At 37.5% G+C, this 24,974-nt stretch overlaps 1 protein-coding gene across 7 annotated transcripts in view; it reads left to right on the top strand.

Annotated features, from left to right (window-relative positions):
• The window catches only part of LOC105385394 (RNA-binding protein Musashi homolog Rbp6), a 405,128-nt gene that overhangs the window by 150,898 nt on the left and 229,256 nt on the right, over positions 1-24,974 (top strand). For all 7 annotated transcript variants that reach the window (XM_048623319.1, XM_048623318.1, XM_048623317.1 and 4 more), the window contains exon 3: positions 4,483-4,564. In XM_048623319.1, coding sequence (XP_048479276.1) covers positions 4,483-4,564 — 82 coding nt within the window. The remainder of the gene's footprint in view (positions 1-4,482; positions 4,565-24,974) is intronic.

The raw sequence follows: 24,974 nt of genomic DNA, 5'->3' as shown, positions 1-24,974 counted from the left end.
AAATGAATAAATTGAAAAAGATTGTAAATTTAACAACTGCGTTAGGTTATTTTAATAGAAACCACTGAAATTTAATACACCCGTTTTCAATTTTAAATGGTCAACTTTAAATTGTATTGAGTCGATAAAACGTAGTGCGCATTTTAAGCTGCAAATTCAGCGGTTTATGTCCAGCGAAATGATACAACAAGTGGACTGAAAAATGTAATAGTGTGAGGAATTAACCATGTCGCAAAACTATTGCTGCAGCACATTTTATCGAGGGTAGTAGTAAAAATTTGCGTCAGGCTAAATGCCAAATTTCCGCCGGCCGGTAGTTCGGGAGGTTTTTACACTAATTGGTTCGGTATGGTAAGGATTGTTAAAGATAAAATATGCGATGCGGATTGTTTTTCGTTTACATTCTGATTGATTGTTTCATTACGGGTGCGGAGTTCGATTGCAGATGCGTCTGTGTACTGCGCTAAACGTTGTTTCCCTACGATATCTGTTTTAACTGTAGAGTACTACTGCTTTTCAAGGAGTTTACATACGCATAAAACAAATACCCTACAGTTAACTCAGCCAATATTATTATAAACTTTAGACAATGTCTATCCGCTTATAATACGTCAAGAAGTAGCTAGATTGAATCCAATCGGGTACCCATAGCATCAAGCTCTATTAAAAAGCTAGTGAAACAGTAGGCCTACTAGTATTGTTTCTACCCGCAACCGCACTAAGCTGGAGTCATTTCGACCGAATTCGCCGGGCTAGTTTCCAATTTTATGGTGGTTGGGCAACTGGTTTGTGTAGCCCGTGGCGGCCGTGTGCGTGCATGTAGGTCGCGTATCATGCAGGTTTGATAAAAACTATTGTCATCCGCGCCGCTGAATCACAGTTGCTTTTGAAGGGGCAAATTGGCAATCATAAAGTTGTTTCTACTGTAATTATTCAGGTTTACTTTAAACGGTCAAAATTATGATGTTACTTGACAAATTCTGTTTCTTTTACAGCTATTTTAGAGTTAAATTTTGGGTTTGATCTGATTGATGTATACCTATTCAAAGTCTAGAATCAACCTGTAAATCATAGGCACTTAAGTACATTATTTATAAGTTTTTTGCTATGCTATTTTTTACATTCCTGCATTCGTCACAAATATTCAGTAACTTTGTACCTATGAAGAGTTCTATACCTATACATATACCTACAGAAGTTTCATAATTTATGAATAAGAGGGGCGAAGTTTTAAACCAAACCCATTCCTATCCAATCAAAGCAATCTAACATTCGACTTACAAATAATTTTGCAGTTAAGTCGATTTTGATACGACGTAGACGCGACAAGTTGTCTGGTACCAGCGAAAAAGTTTCTAGATTAAAACTGCCAATTACGGAACATTTGAAGTCAGGCTTTAGGCAACTTGTGTAATTGCTGCGGATGAGCATTAATTGATGATTGATGGAAATTAAAGCCATTGGTGTTCTTTGACGGATGTCCTTTATTCGTCGATCGTTTAATGATCGTTTTCATTTCAGCAGCGCATTTCCCTCTGTGATTTTAGTCTGTGGTCGTTTTGAATACCGTACCTACGTATTGGTATAATGCATCCATGGCTGAAAGAAAAAGGTCATGATGCTCGCTCTGGGTCGTTCCTGGTTCAGCGCATTTCGTTGGCGATACAGCGCGGTAATGCGGCTGGCTTGTTGGGCACTTTCGAGCCAGGAACGATACGAGGCGGCATCTTTGACTAGTTAGACTAAGTTTGAGGCGAATACTTTGAATTTGTAAAATTTTATCTTTTAGTTCAATTTTCATAATTTTATTTACAATTAGGTTAGGCTTCATTAGTTAAATGTTAATTTATATTATGGCTGAAATATATTTTATTAAAATTTAAAAATATACCAATCGTTTCATGATTAGATAGAAAGACTATTATTTATTTCTACACAACAAGAAAAGAATTACATAACATATATACACTAACACATAAGTAAACATTAAAATATCTAAATTTACTGATTATTTAGCAATCTTACTTCAATTAAGAAAAAAACGAGACTATGTTTTAATTGAATGCTTTTCATAAAAAAAGCTTAATCTATTAGGAAATGTAGCTGCACATTTATTACTCTGTAGGTACTGAGTAAGCTTCCTGAAGCTGTGCAAATTTCAATAATCTACTACCGAACAATACTTGCAGCGAAAGTGTCTCAAGACATTTACATACAAGCAGGAAACCATAAAATTATCTTCAATAATTTGAAACGCACACTCTACTATGAGTGATCCAATCCCAAGCGAATTTCAATTTTCTGGTGACTGAACAATCTTCAGTCGGCAGGGTTTGTCGACTACAGAATACTTTCAGTTTCGAAGACATTCGCTGCCTCAACAGAAATGTTTAGTAACTGAGCCTCAGTTCAAGAAATAAGCGAAGAAGTCACTATCTTTTATTAATTCAACAATCTTTGTAGATTTCCATATTTTAACCGTAAGAGAGAGTAAATAAAGACTTACTTCAACACTATTAATTTAATAATGGCCAGGATTTTCAAATATCGAATTGGAAATCTATACTATGTATTGTTCTTTTAATTTCTTTCATTAAATGACAAAATTAGTTAGTATGCCTACCAAATGTAACATTTTACCTACTTTATGAATTCATTACCCTTCGCGGTACTTTCGTCATACTTTGCGCGGGAGAATTATGAACGTATCACGAGTGGAGTATAATTCAGTGGCAAGGTGGCAGAGCTGGAATGTTCGGCAAGGTCCAATTTAATGGTGGTTGAGCAAGTGCTGCGTCGCTACCCCCGCGCCCGCGCCCGCCCCCTCCCTCCCCACCGACAATATTAAAATTATTGCACGCTTTACATAATCCGTCATTAAATTAATTCCGCGCACTTTTATAACTGTGGTGTCGCTGCAGCTTTTAATTTACCAGCAAAATAAAGTCAGCAGTCACCTACGCAATTTAAATCGCTGCTTCTTTGGGCTTTTCCTGAGAAGTGCGGTCGAATAATTCAGGTGGAGCAACTTCTGTTCGGATGGAAATGCTACTCGGCAGCCAAATGCTAATTTTATGGTGGTTGGGCAACTGTGCCGAATCCAGTGGCTCTGTCCTTCGCAGTATTGCCTACTGGGCGGCATCTAAATAAAATATACATCCTGTAGTATGACAAGGGTTGGAACTGTTGGAAGTAGTGAATGTTGGAGTGCAAATGATTGTTTCTATAATAAACTTCTTTCTGTTTACTTAGTCACGTTGGCTGTTCCTGTATTCACTGCGATTGTATTAATCTAATTAGGAGCAAATACAAATACTTAATATTAACTTAGAAAAACGCGTTTAAGGCCGTATTCAATTTAAACTTGTTAAGTAATGTAGGTATTTTGAAGCGAAAAAGTAACGTTATAATATTTTCCGGGTCAAGAAAATTCAAGTAGAAAAGTTAGTTTTTCTTACGTGTTAAAGCTGATTAATGATAAAAATGGCACAGTGGGCATGCAGTCGTTACTTTTCATTACAGTTCCGAACTGCTCCGCTGGACCCGAGACCGCTGGTCAGATTGGAAAAGTTAACTCTGAAACAAGTCGAAAATCGACTTTAAAAGCCTGGACCAACATTTGGTTTTAGAAGCACCACCTATTACGGGGTTCGAGGGAAGTTTAATTTGTAATGTATCCCGCAATAAGCCTCTCGCGATTGGCCTTTTCGTTCCTAATTACTATTAATAGACAGCTTTTCTGTACCGACAATAAACTAGAGTGAATTGCACGTTGAATTTAGAAGCAAAGTAATTAATGTATTGTTTGTTGAAACAAGCTCTAAATGTAGCTTAGGTGATAGTAGGTGGTTGCGGCACAGCGCTGGTTCGTTGTTGGCAGTGAGGGAGCGCGGGCACCGGAAGGTTTCTCTAGCTTTACTAAAATACAATGGTGTATTTAATGCAACGAAATAAAGTCAATGTTAGCGCAGGAGCTTTTCTTTAAGCTACAGTGACCTCCAGAGCTTCTTGCGGGTACAAACAGCCCCTCTCCGATGGCCGTGCATGTGTTTAAGGCAAACATCGCGACGTTTTAACAAGCCAACGTAAATAGAGTAACACGATACTACATAACTACTCGAGTTTCTGTCGAATCAAATCTCTGGTGGGTCGACAAACAAGCTGGCACATTTTTCTGGCATCGAGCAATCTCTCTCGAACCTTTTGACGACTCTTTCAGTAATTTAGGGGGAACGACTCTTATCGTCTTACTTTTATGGACTGAGAATCGAAAAGGCTTCGACGTCACAAAACGAGACCCTTCTATTGTGTAAAAGTGTTTAGTGAAAGTACTATGAACGTTTGTTGCTGAGCTATCAATGGGTTGCTTTCTTAATCTAATTAATATCTTATGTAACATATTATTTTCCATGAATCATTAATCATATCATACAATAGGAAATTTTGTTATATTTATTTAAAACATTGTTTTTTTCTTTACAGAAAGCCTACGAGACTACTTTAACAAATTCGGCGAAATCACAGAAGTTATGGTTATGAAAGATCCAACAACAAGGCGGTCTAGGTAAGTGTTATTTATAAACTCTTGAACCAGTCACAGTTCACACTAAACTACACGAAGCTGCACATTTAAAAATACTATAAAAGAAGACGTTTTTGTTTTAGAAATATATTTACGTTTGACTGGATTGGGTAAACTGTATGAACGTGAATATTAATATAACATGAGATTGACGAGGGTGTTCCCAGTCTGCTGTTTCCACGGCTATTTGGACAACATCATAATATGAAAATTTCAAAATTCAATACGTTTTAGAGGTTTTAATTTCAGTTAGGTACTGTACCTATTTTTTAAAAACACGGTACAAACGGATAAAAACGTAGGTATGGAGAATCTGTTTACGTGATGTAGTTTTGTGAAGGTTCAATTACGTTCCGAACAGTTCAACGGTCGTTAAATGTGGGATTGTAATGGTAACTTTTATTAGTTTTGGTAGTTCAGCATCCTATTTTTGCATTGATGGTTAAAAACTATCGCTTAGCTGTGACAGTTGGGGTCTGCGGGCGGGTCGGCCGCGCGAGTTACGAACTCAAACCAAAAGTTATAGGATTGCAAATAAGTTTCCTTTTCAATTCCACGTATTGTAACCGACAAATGACAAAGTTAGGATTTAGGATCATTGGTGAGACACTGCTGGCGGTATTTTAGGTGAATTATAAATTTCTGATTGTATTATTTGGCGTTAAATGTTGTAACATTTAACGACAATGCAAAAAACAAACCCTGTACTAAGATGAAAATAATGTACTTACCTAAAATGTATATTGAACGACATCAAACCCACAGTACACAAACTGACTGGTTTAGTCTACCAAGACAAGAAATAAGTTGTCAAAGTGTCGAGCTAAAGTTTGTCTGTAAACAGCCTCCTGTTGGGCGAATTGTCGGTTCACAACTCAATATTGCTCACAGAACCCTCCGCCCTGAAATAATATCCCAAGAAGCGATATTGGAAGCGGCTTACCCGAATCTCGATGTAGTCGAGCCAGCCACGGCCACCTTGCACGCAAAATAAACACACAACATTATTGCAGATGCAATAAAACGTTATATATAGGATACCCTTGAAAATTACACAATTTTTAAACTAGCGTTTATAGTCTAGAGTCCAAAACTTTTGCCACTACTTATGAAGAAGTTGACTTACATACCTTCGAAAGAAACTAAAAAAGGTTTACACTAAGGTTCTGTTTTTTCGGTGTTAAATCTTTTTAAGACAGTGTTCGTCGACTGGCGAAGCACGAAAGTTTTTAGGTCAACACCTTATCGTTACCGTAAATCAAGTGGACATCGGTGCGGGGACAGGGATATACTGCCTGCCCACTCTGTTTTTACAATTTGATAACAATTTCCAAGAGCTGTAACTATTATTGCTATTGAAACACTTTGTTGGGCGGTCGGTACCATTTGTCCTTGCTAAAAAGTAGGTAGATATAGAGGTACACATAGAGTGTAGATCAGGGATAAACTTATAATAAACATGATTATTTAATTAAATTTAAAAATATATTATTATAATTATCACTTTAAAGCTCTGATACCTTCGTAGGATAGGTATACTTTTCTGGTTGGGTCCTGAGCAACATAGGCTGTGATGTACAATGGGTTCCGTAGTTTCATCTTCCGGAGATCTTGTCTTAACTCTAGCAAGCAGAGTAAATCAATATTGGAAGTCAATGAATCAAGAGTAATATATTCGGGTACATAATAAATGTGCGCTACCTGAAGGCAATATCTGAAAAATTTGCCTGTTCGATATTGCTTACAAGGGAGTTTCCTTTCTCCCCCAGAATTTAATGCGTCATTCGCATTTTTATAAAAAGAAGTAGGCAAGTGAAATCATTTGCGGTCGGTGCTTTATTTCCCTTTATTTATTTTAATGGTAGGTCTCCTTTCTTTGTTTTTTTCTTTCAAGCTTAGAGGAAATGAGGGTTTTCTGTAAGAGGGAAAATGTAGAATTTGTGTATCGTTATAATAAGCGGAAAAATATTTAATTCTTTTCTAGGTGTGTAAAGTAAGACAAATTGGGTTAATATACCTGCCTACTTGCTGACTTCATTTTATTTTATTTTGAGAAGACTGACCGACAATTTTTATTACAGTTAGCCTTTATAATATTTCAAATCTACGCAAGTAGGTAGTAGTGTGTTATGTTATTATAATATGTAATGAATCGTTAGCTGCATGATACAGGTGCCTTTCAGGCCTTTCAAAATAGCTGTAAAACATAATGATTTAAATATATTAAATCATTACAATTCGACGACTTAATATAACCTAAATAAGAGAGAGATACTGCTTCCTTTATGAGAAGTGAGCTCATAATTTTAGCAGGAATTGAACGATTTTCATAAAACACGGGTTGAATAAGTTTTACTTGTTATAAAGTTTTGTTACACGTGCCGTGTATGATGAAAAGCACACGGTCAAGCTTTAAACATAAACATTTGCGGATCTCTTAAACACCTTCAAATTATCTTTTTTAAGTTACGTAATAACGAGACCGATAAAATGATTCCATAATGTTCAACTCGAATGCGGACACCCACAGCAGACCATAGACCACATCGTCTTCGAGTGTCCTATCACAAAATATGCCGGACTTGCCGATGACTTCACCAACCTCACCAGCAGCGCTACTGCATATTTACCTAAATAATTGTAGTTTTTAGTGACCTGTATAAATTCTTATTTTAATATTATTTTATGTAACCATTAAAGCCATACGATAAATAAATAACTCATAATTATCATCATCACTCAGTTAGTCAACAAACGTCCATGTAATTTATGTAAGTAGGTATTTCAACATAAAAACAGATACACCCATTTAAAGGAATACATCGACTTTAGTGGTCACCCACTTTAATACATCGACTTTACATTTAAGGAATACATCGACTTTAGTGGTCACTCTATTATTAAAGATAACAGTAACGATATTTACAAAAACAAACAAAACTTGCGAACCTTGTCCCCGACCCAGCCATTTACAGCCGCCCACAATCCGCCGACCGGTAGCATCTCTTTAGCTGTTCAGTTTTTACCGTTTCCGGATGGAACCCTAAAAATGGTACAAACGCGTTTGTAATGTTAGCACTTCCTGATATGGGGTCGCTTGAATAGCAGTTTATATCATCGCGAGGGCTTACGGCGGCTTTGAATGCGCGTCTCCATTCATGCCAGCTTCATTCGCGCCGCTTTCCACTAAAAATCTAAAATCAATAAAGGATCACCGCATAAATGCAAAGATTACTCGGCCCGCCATTCGTGCAACATGAAAAATGTACAGACCGCTCTGAAATAAAACCGCGAATCACTATGAGGCAGTAAGTAGGTCCATAAAAGAAGGATTCGTGCTCGGGATCGCTTCGGCAAACACCTACAGACGATGAAACCGTGTAAATGAGAGGGATCGAGTCTTTGCTCTGCGTCTTTAGTCGCCTCTTGCTTTACTACATTCATGTGTGATTTGATCAAAATTTTGATGTGTTACATTGCTCATTCTCGGTTTTATGATGCCCTTAAACGTTGCTCGTTGATAAAAAAATATTGGAGAGATTCTCTGCAGCTTCACCCGTGTGGAAGTTATGGTTCATTTCCCAGTATCACATCTTACGTAATCCTGAAATGTATCGGTTTTATGTCGTGGTGATGGAATTCCGATTTCATGGGGAACCTTTCCATAAATTGGAATGTGAATATACTATATATGTGGAATTTTATCGCTGTTGTCAATGTTTAAAATATGAACTGCATTTGGGCCTACCACTTATAAGTACTCCAATGAAATAGTATCTTATAAATTTGATAATGTATCTCCCCATAGAAACATTTATTCGAACAAGCGTATCGGTTTCTTTTTAATTGAGTAGATTCGAGTATCTTGCCACAGCGAGCGAGCCGGCAGCGATGTAATAACGTTGTTACCAGCGGCGCGGCATTATTCTGACCGATTGCGTTACCCATATTTCCACACTGATGGGATATCGAACATGTTCATAATGATAAATCGAAAATTCATAATGCCATTATTCCCGGACAATTAGGCAAATGACTGCGATGATAAAATTGTCGTTGCAGTGGCAGCTGTTAGTTGATTTAAATAACTCTACGTGGATTTTAGTTTAAACGTTTGAATGATGTCGAGGTGTGTCCTTGTTCGCGAAACAATAGATTTCAATTGCATTCAAATACAAATTGTGGAAGCCGCACAATTAACATAGTCCTTTATCAAACGATAGGGAACATTGTGGTAATTGTTTTCGTATATCTTAGAGCATTTCCCAAGCCCACTTAGTGCAAACTTGAGTTGAAAACAGCTGCAAATGTCCAGGAAGAACTTAAGACAACTTTTTCCCGAAGCCTCGCGTTCATTACGGTGTAGTTCGGAAATCTCTTGGAACTAAGACAGTATAGCCGAGTAGTTGAAACAGTTGAATCCGGCTTCGAACACATAGATTAAATGAAATAGGAGAGGAAGAGATTTCGGGAATCGTAATCTTAAATTTACCATGAGTTTCTGTTGTAGCTAAAAATAGTTTGTATGTTTTTGGAGTGGTTACGAGGTACTCATTACAAAATTGCAATGCAACACATCACATGGAAAATCATCATAAATGATGTGGGTATTATTAATATCTTTTAACTTTTTAAAAATAGATTTGGAACTCACAAAACAAAACTATAACGCAATTGGGCACAACGATAAAATCCTAGTTAAAGCGATGTCTAACTGTAAACACTGAACAATCAATGAATTCTCTCCCATTTACGTATTTCTGTAATAGACTTGGTAACAGCAAGCTGGGCGAGGACCGGCCAGGCGGGTTACTCTATACTGACGAGAAACAAACGAACGAGAGCTCTCGTGCAATAGAAAGTGGCTCGCGCAGCAACGCTCCGAAACTTAGTTTCTCGTCATATAGATTGACCCCCCAGTCGTAAAACCATTACGGCAGCATTCTAGGAAGCACTGGGCTGGCTTCATTAATCGCCCATCGCATAAAGCTATCCACTTGCTATAATATGATACGAAGGGGTGTATTGTTGTAGCGATCCTCGCGCGGCCGCTGTGTGTGCATTTCAGCGCATTCAAATAGTACCGCAGTTTAATAAGAGATGTCGCTAGTTGGCAAGTTTAAAATAATAGTGATTTTAATTAGCATAATTTAGATGTAGCATTTTATAATTATTAATGTACCTACCTTCCCTTCATTTTGTAGCAGGTCATGGTTTAACCTACTTGACTGAAAAGGAGAGATAGCTTTAGATACATAAGTACATCAATAATTTATAATGATTGCTCCGTTCTGACACTGGCAAGCTGTATATCGTGGTTGAATTAAATGACGCGAACTGTAATTAAAGTTCCAATTTTACTTATTAGGTATTATCAAATATTTACAATACAAATTTGTTTACCATAACAATCTGAAATTGCTTCTAAGAGCGGTCTGCGCCGTAGTTACTTACTAACCGAGCCATATCTCGAATCGCTACATCACTAGTCCCACTCGGAACAAAGTAAAGCGACGGATACATTCCGCCGATGAACGGAGTAATCTTGGTGAGTGGTAAAGTCTAGGCCAATAGCGGGCTGCGGCTAACAATTCAGTTTGTGGAAGTCCCTGGGCGAGCAATGGCGAGTCGGGTGTGCGATACCCGTGTTTTGTGTCAGCGACGATACTGGGGTACTTCAAAATAGGCCCCCAATTTCCTGCAACGAGTGGCACTAAAATATTAGCTCTTATTGTATAATATTTGATATAATACAATAATTTAAGACGACCGAATGGCATAGTCGTTAGTGACCCTGACTACTTAGCCAAAGGTCCCGGATTCCCGGGTGGGGCAGATATTTGTTTAAACACAGATATTTGTTCTCGGGTCTTGGATGTGCCCGTAAAATGGCAATAGGCTCGCCCCCTATTACATTGGGACTAAAACATAACACTGGCGAAAAGTGGGTGCAGCAATGCACCTCTGCCTACCCCGCAAGGGAGTACATTAGTACAAGGCGTGAGTGTCTGTTTTTTTTTGTTTTTTTTTTTATATAATTAACGTGTTTGAACTTGCAGGTTGTTAGTTGTGTATGTACCTATTGTGTAAAGTAAATAAACAATTATTAATCATCTGTAAACGTATACCTACTTTACCTCTGTATGCATGAGCAGTAAGCAGTTGCCAACGCAGACCCAATTTGAAGTCACACATTGATCGCGTCCAAATACTATTACTGCACTAACCAGATTCTGGCAGGTACAGCTGGGAAGTAAATGGGCATCCGTGTGCCTGCATGCCAGGAGTTAGTCTGCACAATAGATATTTTTATGCGAGCATGCCGCCTGTAGCGTGCCAAGGATTACCCATTGCAACTTTGACGCGCACAAATAGCCCCCCTTACGTATTGGCCACTGAGTGATTTGAAACTCGGGCGACAATTTGTGCGAATCTCATCAAATTATATCAGTATTAAGAAAAATAAAATATCAGAAAACTAGCTTTAACTGGTTTTTAACAGAGTATTAAATATAACTACACTCGCTAGCAATGAAACCCTAAAAAAACTCTGTATAAAACATACGTCATCACATCAAATATGATTATGAATATATAACGTAGATATTCGAAATAATAATTTTTACATTAAAATAAAAATATATAATTCTAAATTATAATTCTCAAGATATAGTAGACCAAGTTTATTGCCAAGTCACGAACCGTAGACCAAAGTGATCTCGAATAACTGATTCAAATAAGGAAAAATCTGGTTTCTCTGAATTTGGGATTTAGGACGATATTGTAGCCAGCCACTTTTTATGGACTCTACATCTGGAACAAATAGGTATCTACCTCGGGCAATTTTGAAAGATGGATGTTTTTCATCCTTCCATTCATACTATTCATAGGCCGGGGAAGAAAGGAAGTATGTACTTACATAGGTATTACATAGGTACCATACAATATGCCTTATTGGTAACATACAAAACGTTTGTAATAAGAAAAATACGTTCAAGCCAAGAAAAAGTGGGTAATATTTGATAACATAAAATTTATTATACAAAACTATAACTTTAATAATATATATAATAATTATTAAATAAAAGGTTACTTACGTATTTTTCTCCGTCCACAAAAACAAAAATAAAACTTTTTTGCACATTAACAAAACATGATTATGTACCTATAATAATTATGTACTTACATGCTACAGAAAAATATCAGAAGTGCAACTATGAAATGTATTGACGAAAGCTCACCGACAGAGCGGTGTGGGCGCCGCGCGTACACCGAACATCACGAGTACATCGCGGCAAGTGAGGTGCACCTTGAGGCCGGAACATTAATTTTCCAGCAGACAGTCTCCCAGAAATCTTAACTCGAGTATACGATTACGTGTCATAAGTTTTATGGCCCGAAAGTTTCAAAGTAAATTCGAACATCCATCGATAAATCTTGGGGACGCTCAGAACGATTTCATTTTCGAATTTCAGGAGCGATTGCCTCCACTGTTAAAGTTTGCCTGAAAAATGTTCGCGGACGATTGACTCGGTATAAACGGAAATAAAAAGTTTTGTGTTAGAGCAATAGATTCGTACCTACATTGCACATATAAAGTTAGAGGAAACTCTAAAGAGGATCACAATTTGAAATGTTTCAGAGTTTTCCAAACTTAATATGTGACTAACTTTTTTATACAAGCTAGTTGTTGTAAAGTTTATTCTCTGTGCAACTTCACAAGTTTTTCACTATTTACGCATAGTATCTACGTAGTATAAAACAGTATGAAATGAAGTAAAAAAATGTGCGTAGCTGTAAAATGCCTAGCTGAAGTAATATGAAAAATGAAATTCGCCACAACGATAAGAATAAACAGGAAATTCATGAAACACAAGTTTAATTCAGTTACGCTGGGCTAGCGAGGGCTGCGTCCCGCATTATCATTACTAAACAGCTTTTATTATTCCACGATATTTGGCTAGAGGCGCCTCACACGCGCGCTAATGGAATAAAAAGTAAGGTCACAAAGTAAAAAGATACAGAGCGCCACCGCCGCGCCGCTTCGCGCGAATAAAAACTGAAAATTTTATACGTTCAATCTATTCTAGACGCCTTTATGCAATGTCTCGCGCTCCGCCCGCACACAACAGTTTCGTTTTCAATTATTGCCCACTTGTGGAACGGGATTCGACGGAAAAACAAAAACGTAAGAGCTAGAAATGATAGTTTATAGACATTCCGAATTGCGACGCTTGCTGCTCGATTTGTACTAGCTTGATGCTCAAAGGAAATTATTGACGGAACGTGCCCGGATAGACCGTCTGACGGGACACTATCCGAGACTCTACCCACTCTACATCTTCAGTTTTCACTCAAGTTTTTCTATCAACATCTAGTCACATCTTTACTTGAGTTACTACAGGAATTTCTTTCGTTTGCAATGATTCCTCTTTTTTATTTCAGTCTATAAAATTATATTGTTCGCCGTAAATTTTAACAGCGACAATTTAATTAAATTTTTAGAAAGTGGTCCCAACATTCTTTTTTGCTTTATCAACATTCTGCAGCCATTGTAAGGCTTAAAGTGTGCATTTTCATTTCGTGTGTGGGTTGTAAAGCACATAACGTGAGCGTATATAATAGAAGTCCTGAGCCCTTTTTCATCTTTATCAGCACGAGGTGGCGGTTCCACACCGGCTCCGTTAATGCAAACTGAGTAATGCTTTATTTTGTGTTGTTTATATTCTACTGAAATTATAGAGGCTCTTTCATTACTAGAAAGCACGCGTTTTTTTTTAAGTATAAAATATATTATAGGACATCGTAAGCTTAAATCTTAATTTTATGCTATAGACGTGCGACAAACACCATTCACTGCACAGTCAGTTCTCTCTACAAAACTTACGGCGCCACTTAATTGTTTCCAAAGCGATGTTATGAAAACGTTTCGACCTCCGTTTTCAGAAATCTGATAAACAATGGCTCCTATTTCAAATATACCTTATCAAAAAGCCCGCAAACGTGGCACGTCCGCGCGCTCTCGTCCTCTCTTTTTTATCCTATTTTCGACTATCGAAGGAACAAAGAGTGCAAGTTAAGCTGAAAAACAGCCCGCAGTCGGTGCACAAAGCTTTGAGTGGTACAAGTGAGGGCCCACTGCTGGGGCCCGATTCCGCTGCCCTATAATTTGAAGTTGACATTCTCGGTTTGAACGTCGCGCCGCGGCAAGACCGTACTTGGATGTTATCGGAAATGCTTGCGTATTTTTGTTTCACAGTTCTCACAAGTACAAATAGGTAGTGACTGAGAAAATGCTCATTACAGCTTGTTTCTTACTTTCTAAAGGAATACAAATAAAAGCGGGAAACGTAATTTCTATTCTTTCAACTAATAGGAAAAGTAAGAAGGTTAGTTAGTTTTATATTTGACGTTGTTTTTATTTCGAATCAAATACAAGATACCAATTTGTTTGCATTCCAAACTAATATTACCGATTAGGATGCTATGCATGAATTTAATATTAAAATATGCACGGAAAAGAATGAAAATGTAAAGTTTTCCGAATATATTGGTGTTGCGCTCGGCAGCCCATCGAACATGTATCAAACCGCGTCGCAATAGTGCCACTCAGTGCAATACATTTTGCATAATTGATGTCCCATTCACGGCGACGGAACACTTATTCATATTCATGAATTTAAAAAATTTCAATTTGTTCCATCGGTAAGTGTATTTACAACGCAGTCGTCGTATTTACGCCGAATGCAATCTGTGTAAAAGCCGCGCGGAGCCCCGGGCTGCCATCAAGGTGGCCTCAAATGCGATATTTTTGATCACATTGCCTTCTATTCTATCTAAAACTGGCTGTATTGCGTTCGATACAGCCACTAATAAAATAATAGCATCTTTTATTGTGCCCGGGGCAGACATTGGATTTTTCGTACAAAAATACCACGCTTCCGAACTCGGCAACAGAATTAACAGAGGATTTGCATGTGACAAAGTAACTTCTGAACACCGCGCTAACTCCACTGTGGGAAGAATTAAGTTTATACGGAGCGAGATACTTGTAATTCCATTTTAAGGTTTCCCCGAAATCTAAATGAAATATTACGGTAATTTTGAAAGCGCTCAAGGATGAACGTAAAAAATATAACAAAACTAATTCCCAACCGAGTTGCGTCGGAGCCTTGGAGGTAATGGGAGATTGTAAAAGAAGGCAATAAAAGCTTAGTATTGTGTGTGAGGACCGTAGGGGAGGCGGGTATTGTGCGGAGGTCCGCGGGGACCCGCAGAAATCGTCTAGCCACGGACGCGGTCAAATTGTACAGAAATGAAATTATCAAGGTACGCTGCCGATTTTCCGAACCAATGAATCAAGATCCAATTCCCCTTTGTAATAGAACATCGTCGCGGGCTCGCTTGTGGAGACTGCCCACTGAGTGGCGGTCTCATGTCCCGGACTGTCCACACATGTCCCACAGGCTCATTTTATTTATTTTAAATGTAATGTTCCACATTGGCGCGGATTGTCCCAGCAAACGATAGTGCGACACGCGAGGTGGACTTACTCGGCTGTCTCTAACTATTAAGTACTCGTTTGCGTTATGTTTTGTTTATTCACATATAGCATGCTACGAATGGATGTTTCTATGAAAATTAGGATTGAGTAAGCTAATGAGTTTGACATGTAAGCGTAGTAATGAATGGAGAGTGTGTTTGTTGCGACACAATGTCGGTAAAGGGTTGTGTTCGAGATTTTTATCTCTAAGAGAAACAAATAAGAATTGTTTGATAATTTCAAGTGCTTTTTATTGTTAAATGTGTTCTGCTGTAACGGTAGGCAACAGTGCAAACATAATAGTATGCATTTACACTTTATCGTCATTATATTGTTGTCCATACATATAGGTTCTTACCTATACTAATAATGTTGGTCATTTGTTTCCATATTCCCCCACATTTCCGTCTAAATTATTCATAAAGCCCCACTATTGAGTTCGGGCACATTCTCATTTTACTACTATTCCTACAGTCACCTCGTAATTTCCTTCAAATTGACTTTTTCCTCGAAAAGCTGACGAGTCTTTCGGTGACCCCGGCCATTTGGCGTATTCCTGCTTGCCCTTCTTTTTGTAAACTTATTCACTTTATTTATCGTGTAGTCACATTAAAATTTATTAAATTACTTGGGTAGATAATATAGATGATATTATATTGCTTATAGGTCTAACCTGATCATTAAAATTTTGAAAGATTAAAACGCGTGATCTTGTCCACCATACGTATGTATTTACATCATTCATGCTCTGAAAGTAGGCGTGTTTTACCTGAAAAGAGGCATGAAAGTAGCTCTTTTCATGCCCGGGGAAAATGTGTTTCTTGAATCTATGCTAATGCGTATGTATAGGCAACAATATATACTATAACTACTAATACTATAACTAGTTAAAGTTAAACCTCAAATTCGAATTCTCGATTCTTTTGCCATTCGATTTTATTTAGTTACATATTTTTATTCAACTAAACCTATTTATACTTTTACTATTTCTAGGTAGCAATATTATGAAAATGAAAAAGCAGTTATAAAAAATCTATAAGTACCTAAAGAGATTTTACTTTGACTTTGACATAGGAAAGTAATACAATATTATAAAGGTACAAAAAGGAAGTGACCAATTTTCTTGATATTTGAATACGCTATTCCTTTTCCAGTTTAGAAAAGCGTCCCTTCGGTAAATACTATGGAGGCGAGAAAATTTGTTGACGTTGTTCTAAGCCTTTATTAATGAAAACCTTTTGCGTGTGTGCGGTCTACGTAAATATAATTTTGCGAATTTGTTTCACTTTTAGGGTCTTCTGCAAAAACGATACGCTTTTACCCGTATTTTATTACTGTGGTAATAACAGCATTGAGAACAAATCTAAATTTTATAGCAAACGCTCGAGTTGAGAAAGTGCTTGAAAATCAATTTTGTTCCCGGAAACTCCGCAAGATTTCCATATCTCTGCGCAGTAATAATTATCATCCGTGTTCTGAGATAAATCCTACGTCATTTCCTGTCTACTAAAACTTTGTAAAAATTATTAGGCATCAGCTCGGCTTTAGGACCATTTGAAAATTAATGAATAATGTTATCTTATAATGACGTTGGAAAGTTAAATTAAAGTTTCTTTTTCTCAGTTTTCCTCTCGTTTTAATCGCATGAATATCTTAATTATTTTGTCCAGTAGGCCGTACCGACCGGCTTTATCTAAGAAGTATGAAAATGAGTGAGAGTTTATTCACAGATTAGAGGAAAATAATGTTGAAAAGACAAACTCCCGCCGGTGGAAGTGTACACATAAGATATCAAAAAACATGTAGGTACTGAGCGTCTTTATTTTATTATATTCCCTATCAATCCATAAATGCTACGTGATGTGCTACAGAACCCGGAAAGCGGGCGGAAAGCCTATAAGTTTAGATCAAAAAGAGCGAAACATTCGGGAAATCGTGATAACATCATTCAACGGATGAGTAGTAGAGCTTTATACGCCTTTGAGGAAGTAAAAAATGAATATTTTGTGAGCTCTATTTATTTAGATAAATAATACTCTTGCCTCTACATACAAGAGAAGTGCATCATATTACATAAAACTAAGAGAAAATATAATATTATAACCTACGTTATTTTAGTATGCGGTTTTTGTATTATTCTGTATTTAATTCCTTCTGTATATGATACGTATTTTGATGGTCATTTTCTTTGCATACCTAGTTCTAGAAGATACACTTTTAAAACAAACACTACTTTTTATTATTTAATTTGTTTAACTGAAAGACTGAAGTATGACTGAAACCATTTTTAAAACGCTGCTAAATATCCGAAAGATGTGTCACTTTTATTGCAGTGAATTTGTTACGTCGTGTGATTGTCGGGCGGAACGTTCTAGCTAAACATTGCTATTAATTTTGTACATTTGATTAACGAAACAAGTCGTTATGTTAATGAGCATAGGGAAAGAATGCACGCTACATGTTGACATGCTGTCGACAGGAACATGTTCAGTTTACAATATGCAGGCAATTACCGGGTTAACTCTTTGTGTTTTTTTAATGTAAACTTTTTAAAATGTCGTGTTTTTACGCCAGCTATGTCTGGTTTGGTGTACGAATCCAGACACGCACTATATAAAAGCATAATGTAAAAAAAAACTGTATGTAGGTAGGTACATAGGTTACGTCTCTGAAATTTTAAGTATTTTTTTAAATATAGGTACGTGTACGGATATTTACAGTTACATAACTTATTTATGAAGTATTATGTAAATACCTACCCTTAAACATTTAAACGATACTATCTACACTCTAGCTTAGCTACTACGAGGCTTTGAAACACCGCGTCAACTTAAAATCAATTAACACTTTGCACTATAAAGTGTCGCGTAAATCGGACATACTGCAGCACGCCGCTGTGACATGTGACGTCATAGTGATAACATCGCAGAGGTGGTAATGGCGATGGATATCATAACACGATTTAGCGGCGATTGTTTACATTCGCGCAGACAGCTGACCACGCCCCGTGCGATGGGTGAAGCTAAGAGCCGGTAAGGGGCATTAGTGGTCGTTGATAGGCATGTTGGTTTTTGAAACATGGGCTTTGGAATTACGCTTCCTGAAAACTAAGCCAGACTAAGCTGACATCCTGATTATATTTTTTGACATTTTTGTGTGTGGTCTCAAAGCTACGAAATGGATGAGTTGATTATGGTTCTGTTTTAAAACCACTATCGTTTCTGAGATACACTTTACAGGATTTTTATTTACTTCGTAAAAATATATATGTTTAATTTATATTCTAAGAACAGGTATTAAAAAAAACCGATTCCCCAAAATGCCAGGATTCGATTCGCGGCGACAGTTTACAAAGATTTCCCCAGCGTTTGTTTTGAGACTTACTTTTTACTAAGTTACGTTCACGCACAATCAAGCAAAGGTATGGGAGTGTACAGCCGAATTTTCCCGTATTCGGTCACATACATGGTGTTGCAAAATAGATATTATACTAAGCCGCAAGGGGGTGACTGAAAGTCATTCTAAACGTTTAAGCTTTCGTTCTTCGCCTTAAGAAAATTCTAAACAATACGGTGTCGATATTTTTAGTGGAACTTTTTCACTACCTGTGAGTGTATATTCACATCTATATAATTTTTTTAAATTGGTTCAAGGTGACCCTTTAAGCTTAGTATTTTACTTTTGCAACACCTGTCTATGCGCAGACACCGTAAGTGCATGTACTTAGCGTGTAAAAAATTAACTGTGGTATGATGATAAGGAATTATAGTATAAAAAGAATGAGACTTAAGGAATCTAGGTAAATCCAAATCCGAGTACCTATACTGTGCATGCCGGGGAGGTCTCGTGACTCGTCGATTCAGTTTCGATAATGTCGACGCAGGTTGTCTGTCTGAAAAGTTTTGGACACGGAAGGGTATCGGCTCACGCGATTTATTAGAGACCGGAACAGTAAATAGATTACTCACGTAACACACCTTCAAATTATGTCACACACACAAAAGTTTCAAGGCCTGGGATTTCTAAAAAAAAACTTCACACGTTTAAATTATGTGAATTGATTATCGTTAAAGTGAAAAGTTCAAAATAAAATTATGACTACCTCAGTCAAAATATTCCAAGTTCATAATTAGTTTCAGTTCCAGTTAAAACGTAAGCGTTAATATTAGGCGTAGGTACATTAAGAACATTGGAGGGAAACTTTTGTAAAACTCAGCCAATTTATTTTACTATCGTTTCCTGTAACCTACGAAGTTATGCAAAAGTTAATCATGACCGACAAAGGAAAAGGTTGGAAATATTTTAATAGACAAAAAAGTTATCGGCGGCCCAGTCGCTCGCACCTTTGTTTATCCCGCGCAAGTTCCAAAGGGCGCCCATCAAAGGTCGGAAAAGTGATTCCATGCATTAATTAAGGCCACAGAGCGAGATTTACAATTACACCGGCTCCTATAAACAAACTTGATTGCTTTACAAAAACTCAAATAACTAAGGCAGTGTCTCAAGTGGAGGCTCATTTGAATATCAAAGTCAAAATTCAAATGGCGCCGTTTACAATAAAGGCTGAGTCGGTACGAGATTACGAGTCGGAGTAAATTTCCGATACTCATTTTGAAGATGAAGTTCGGATGTCATTGCGACCTCGCCCCTACACGGGCGTATGGAACCCACGGTACCAGGGCTCTATAAATCCACGGAGGAAACTACTGCTTTGTACTTTAAATTGGCTAGTGTAATTGCTCGCCTAGTTAACACCAAATCTAAAACTATCGCACCGCCTTTCAGTACACTGAAATCAGGATGAGTGTTATATTTATTATTTATTTATGAACGGTTTATTGTACAAATAGAAAAAAGAAACAAGTAATTTCACGTTAAATAATTACTGGGTAGTAAGGTATATCTATTTTACATCGGTAGAATATAATTTTGTTTAAATTTAAAATATTTATTTATAGGTAGGCCTGAATGAAAATTAAAATAGGTACAAAGTTCGTTTCATCCGGTTTTCCCGAAGGTAAGCTTAGATATGCCACGTGTAGCCCAACTTGTCTATGTATCGTAGACATACTTTAGGAGGTGACATCGAGGTTTTTTCTTGCAACCCACAGCGACAGCGTTTAGTAAAATAATGAAGTTAAAGAGCTACTGGTGTACCAACTACTAGCTAAAATAAACCACGTACCGATTTATAAGAAAAAGCGCTGAAATCCCCGTTTTATCTGTCCCTTCTGACCTACAATTTATTCAATGTCTTCACGGTTGACTTAAATACTAAAGCAGGAAACTCGGAAAGATTCTTTATCGACGCTCTCAGGGCCCGCGATGTTGGGACGAACTATTCTTGTAGTTGGAATTCGCTTTAATTGCCGGAATAATTTAATTTCCGGTTTAGTTCTAGCTAAATTAAATAAAATCCTAGAATTTTATTAAATATAGGGACTAATTTACATGCAGTTGTGATAGACGGAGAATTGTCACAAGCAATGAAATCAATAATTTCATGTCCATATTATATAGCATCTGTATTAGTTGGCCTCTTCCATGCGTTCCAACGAAGAAAAGGTATTATTTCTAAATTTGTAGTGGTAGGTACTTCTATAAAAAAAAACTTCTAAATGGTAAAACATCTTATTATTTTGTTAAGAAACATAGTATCCTGTTTATAATTATCTGTAGCACAACATCTCGTGAGGTTTAGCTACTAGGTTTTTTACTAAATACACCATCAAATAACCATTAATCATACATTGATTAGAAGTAATTATAACATACCAACTAACTTGCATATTTTATCGATAATGATCTTAATTTTTCACGTCAAATAAGTAACTATGCATACCTACCAGAGTAAAAAGCCAATATACAGGGTGTTGCAAAAAGGGTATTTTTTTCGCGAATTTCCAAATTCTGATTTCAGTTTCGGGCTTAGATATACCATGCTGCACATGTATGTTTCGGCTTAGTATACCAATTTTGCAACACCCTGTAGATATAGCGTTGGAACTCCACCAATAGTAAGAAAGTTTTTGGGTAAAAAAATTGGTTATTTTGTAAATGAAAGGGTTTATAAATACAAAATGTTAGGCCCAAAAAATCTTGTCCGCACTGTTTTATATTTCTCACTCGGACGTAACAAGAAGCAATAACAGTAACGATTAAAGAAACGTTTTTTATTTCACTTTTATTACTCAGTGCAATGCTTCCTGTTGCTTTCTTTTTTTCCTCTCGGTGAAATATTCTGCTAATTAAGGAAGGAGTGGAGGCTGAAGATTTCCTGCTGGTCTAGCAGATTACCCTCCCTATCTCCGAGGAAAAATGTTACTCCGCGGCAAAATTCATTTTTGTGGCTCAAGTTTTTAGAGATCCGTTTTCAAACGGCATGGATCGTGGTCTATGTGCGTGTTAGTGATGTAGGTAGGCAATGGCCAGGTAACACTGGCTTCTTTCTACCCATATTGCCAAAAAATTTGCAAGTTAGTATGAACTCTGAACTTTTAATTGATTGTATACAGGACACCTTACAGTCAAGTATCTATTTAAACTCATATAAGTAAGTAAGAATTAAATGAAAAAGTCCATGTATGAAAGAATGTAATCTACGGAACCCAGCACGCCGGCAACGCGCTATGCAGCACATCTTATCAGCATTTTAAACTTGTTTTTGCACGCGTTCAAAAAACAGTTAAATCGTGACGTTGATAAACGACATCCTTTACAAATTCACGACTAAATTACAAGTTGCGTCATTTGCAGCGATTACATTGTTGTTGTATGACGTCGAGGAGGCAGTTAAACAACGCTTGTGGAAATTTTCAGGAAACCGTTACGTACATTGTACAAAGCCGATACGGTGTGGGGTATAAGCTGCTTAGGCTTGTGTGGTAAATCAATTATTGTCGGTAATGTTCGTGGGTGAATTCGTCCTAAGATAACAGATGCAGTTGCCGACAATAGGACTATTATAAGAGAGGCTTCAGCGGTGGCACACTGCAGTCGACGTGCCTATACAGCCTGCGTGAATGTGATGGGTTGCATTGAAACATTATTCCAGATTGGATTCTGATAGATAAATCCACTCGCAATCTGCTCCTGCTGGGGGCCGTGGGGTAAATCAAAATAAATCTTGGCTTAGAGGATTGCGTATTGAAATTGGTTTTAATTCTTTCGGGCGATTTTATTGAAGTGGTCGATAGTTTTATGTGAAATAAAGTACAGCAACTGCCTCTGGGTTATGTGGTGTGTATGAAAACTTTTATTTATTAGGCACTTTATTTTGACCTTTTGCCTAGACGCAACTATCTATTCGTAATTTTATTTATTTCATATTTTGTTTGGCTATAAAAAAACAGTACACTTCAGTACATTATTAGAAGAGACTTTTATTTAAAAAAAACAAGAGTCGATAAAAAAAAAACTGGTTACCTTATAAACACCTCTATTACCCCCTTTACGAGCTTCCTTTTGGGACCAGTATACCGGCTAAACACATAGGTAATTATAATTTACCAACCTAAAGTTTCCTACTACAAACAAATTTAATAATCTCAAAGCTCACATGCAACCTCAATTTGTAATGTCAATAAAAACGTACAAAACATGCAGAATTTGCCTTCCATCTTATTTTCTTGGGAGGGTCGGTTTCACCCTTCATATGTCAAAGTGTGGAAGTTCAGTAGCAAATCAAGTTTGGTCGGTCAGTGAATCGCCCGTGCTGGCTCTCAGATGTCTAGGGCTGGGACAGATTTATTGTTCCACCGCCAGTGTTTGTAAACGTTCGAATGGCTACAGATTTCGGAGTGACTGTTGCTACCAAACGTAACCTCTTAGATTTCGTGTTGTTGAATAAATCGATGTCGGACGCTTGTTTGCGTCTCAACGTGTACCTATTAGCTTCAGATACGAATGGAATTAGATCCATGTTATACTGAAAGTGTTGCTCTGCACTGCCAGTCATAGAACATAATAAGGTACCTATTATATATCATTGGCTTTTCTAATTAAGCCAAGTTCACTCGACATCGCGACTCAACTTGGACTGTGCAGTAGCTAGATGTCATTCAGGCAGGCTAGTCCTGCTACTGGCTAACCAGTAGACAAACCGAGTAGCTGTCTACTGGCCAGGCAGCAGTTCGCACTGTGTAAACATGACTTTACCAGAGGGCCTTGTCCTATAGTTTCCATGATTGAAAATGTATGCACAAAACATCGAAGTAGAAAAAAGGGCGGAAGGAATCTCGCTTACTAAAATACTGAGGCACCACAACGGCGGCGACATGAGAGTGTGTGGGTGCGTAGGTGCGACGTGATTGGCGCGCGGCGGTGGACTGACTTACTTTGAGTGTGAATGTGTGTGTGTCGGGCTCGTCGTAACAATGAAATTGACTTACTTAGGGTGCCTCAGTTTTTAGTTACCGAGATTCCTTACGCCTTTTTTATGCTTCGATGGCAGAACATATATGATATAGGTTACTTAGTATTTAGACTTCACTAACTTAGGTACTTATACTTATTTCCTCGCCGTAATCATTGTTGCAACATTAAATTTAATAATCGAAATGTTAATAATGCCTGTGCAGTTTTGCCTCACCAAAGCTTGAGCGTCTTCCGGAATAGCCGGCCACGTAGTTTTCGTGTCAGATTCGGTGTATTGTAATGCAAATGGCGTCGGCCGCAGAGCTTGACGGTAAGACAAAGCGATGACTGCTGATGCGATCACCTTCCATCAGCGGGCTCGAGCGACTGATGTTTGCAGAGATAGCAAGGCGAGCGGATTGGACTGACTGGTTTTGTGTGCAAGGAATCACGTTACAGGAATGATGTGGAACAACGCATAGTCGGATAGATAGAATTACTCCAGTGGATACTGTTAATAAACCCGCTCGTGCAGGAAGAATGAATATTCATATAGCAACGTCACTGTAATGCTTTGTCTTCTCCCCCGTAATAAAAATGTATTTTGTGACGGTTTATCTTTAACAATGACGACAAAAATGAAGTTTTTCACTGACGCAACGCAAAACAGCCAGTTTACTCTGGTGAAGATATTAAATTCAAATTGTTAGTCTTCTTTGCTGTATCCAACTTTGTGGCGTGGCGCGAGTTCACAGGATGCTTATGAAACGCACGGAATTCCAAATGGCATTTACATTTTTTCTCGAGGGGCTTCTCAGTATCAGTCGGATGCACAGCCTTGAGATGCAAAGTGTGAGGCAAAGGAGCTTTTTATATTTGCGGCTCCCACGTTTGGATTTGCATAATATTGCTTCCTCAACATTTCAACTCTGTACTCCACCTATTCTTTAAGGGCCTTAAGTAGTAGTGTGTTGAGTTTTAAAATACAGTTTTAGCTGGGGGAAAAGAATTTGCACTTAGTGCCACTCGCTTTGTTTCACTGGACCAAGTTACAGAAGCTGTATATATTTTAATAATTTATAAAAGTTTATTTTAAAATGTAAAAACTGTGTTTCTATGGATACAACAATGTCTTACAAATTGTTTTAATCTGAACTTGATAAGAACATTAGCCAGACTATAAAAAGTCAAAAATATGGTTTTCAAGAAATGCCGCAAGGTATAATTTTTAGGTCATTACAAAAGTGTGTCACGGAAAGATAGCCACTAGAAAAATCTAAGGTTTTGTGAAGTAGGAAAGTTGCTCGCCCACTTTGCTAATAGCCATGGTTTTTACAGTCTAATTTGCATAATATTGCTTCCTTAATATGCCAACCAGCAGGGAGGAGGAGAAAAAAGTAGGGAATTGCTTTTTTCTCAAGTGTGAGAAGTCAATGAAGTCAGCGGTGGAGGATAGTGCAGCATCTGATATGTTTGTCTAGTCAAATGCGATGG

This window comes from Plutella xylostella, chromosome 10, assembly GCF_932276165.1.
Source record: "Plutella xylostella chromosome 10, ilPluXylo3.1, whole genome shotgun sequence".
NCBI lineage: Eukaryota > Metazoa > Arthropoda > Insecta > Lepidoptera > Plutellidae > Plutella > Plutella xylostella.
Note: the sequence above shows the minus strand (reverse complement) of the source record. Positions and strands in the feature narration are given on the sequence as shown.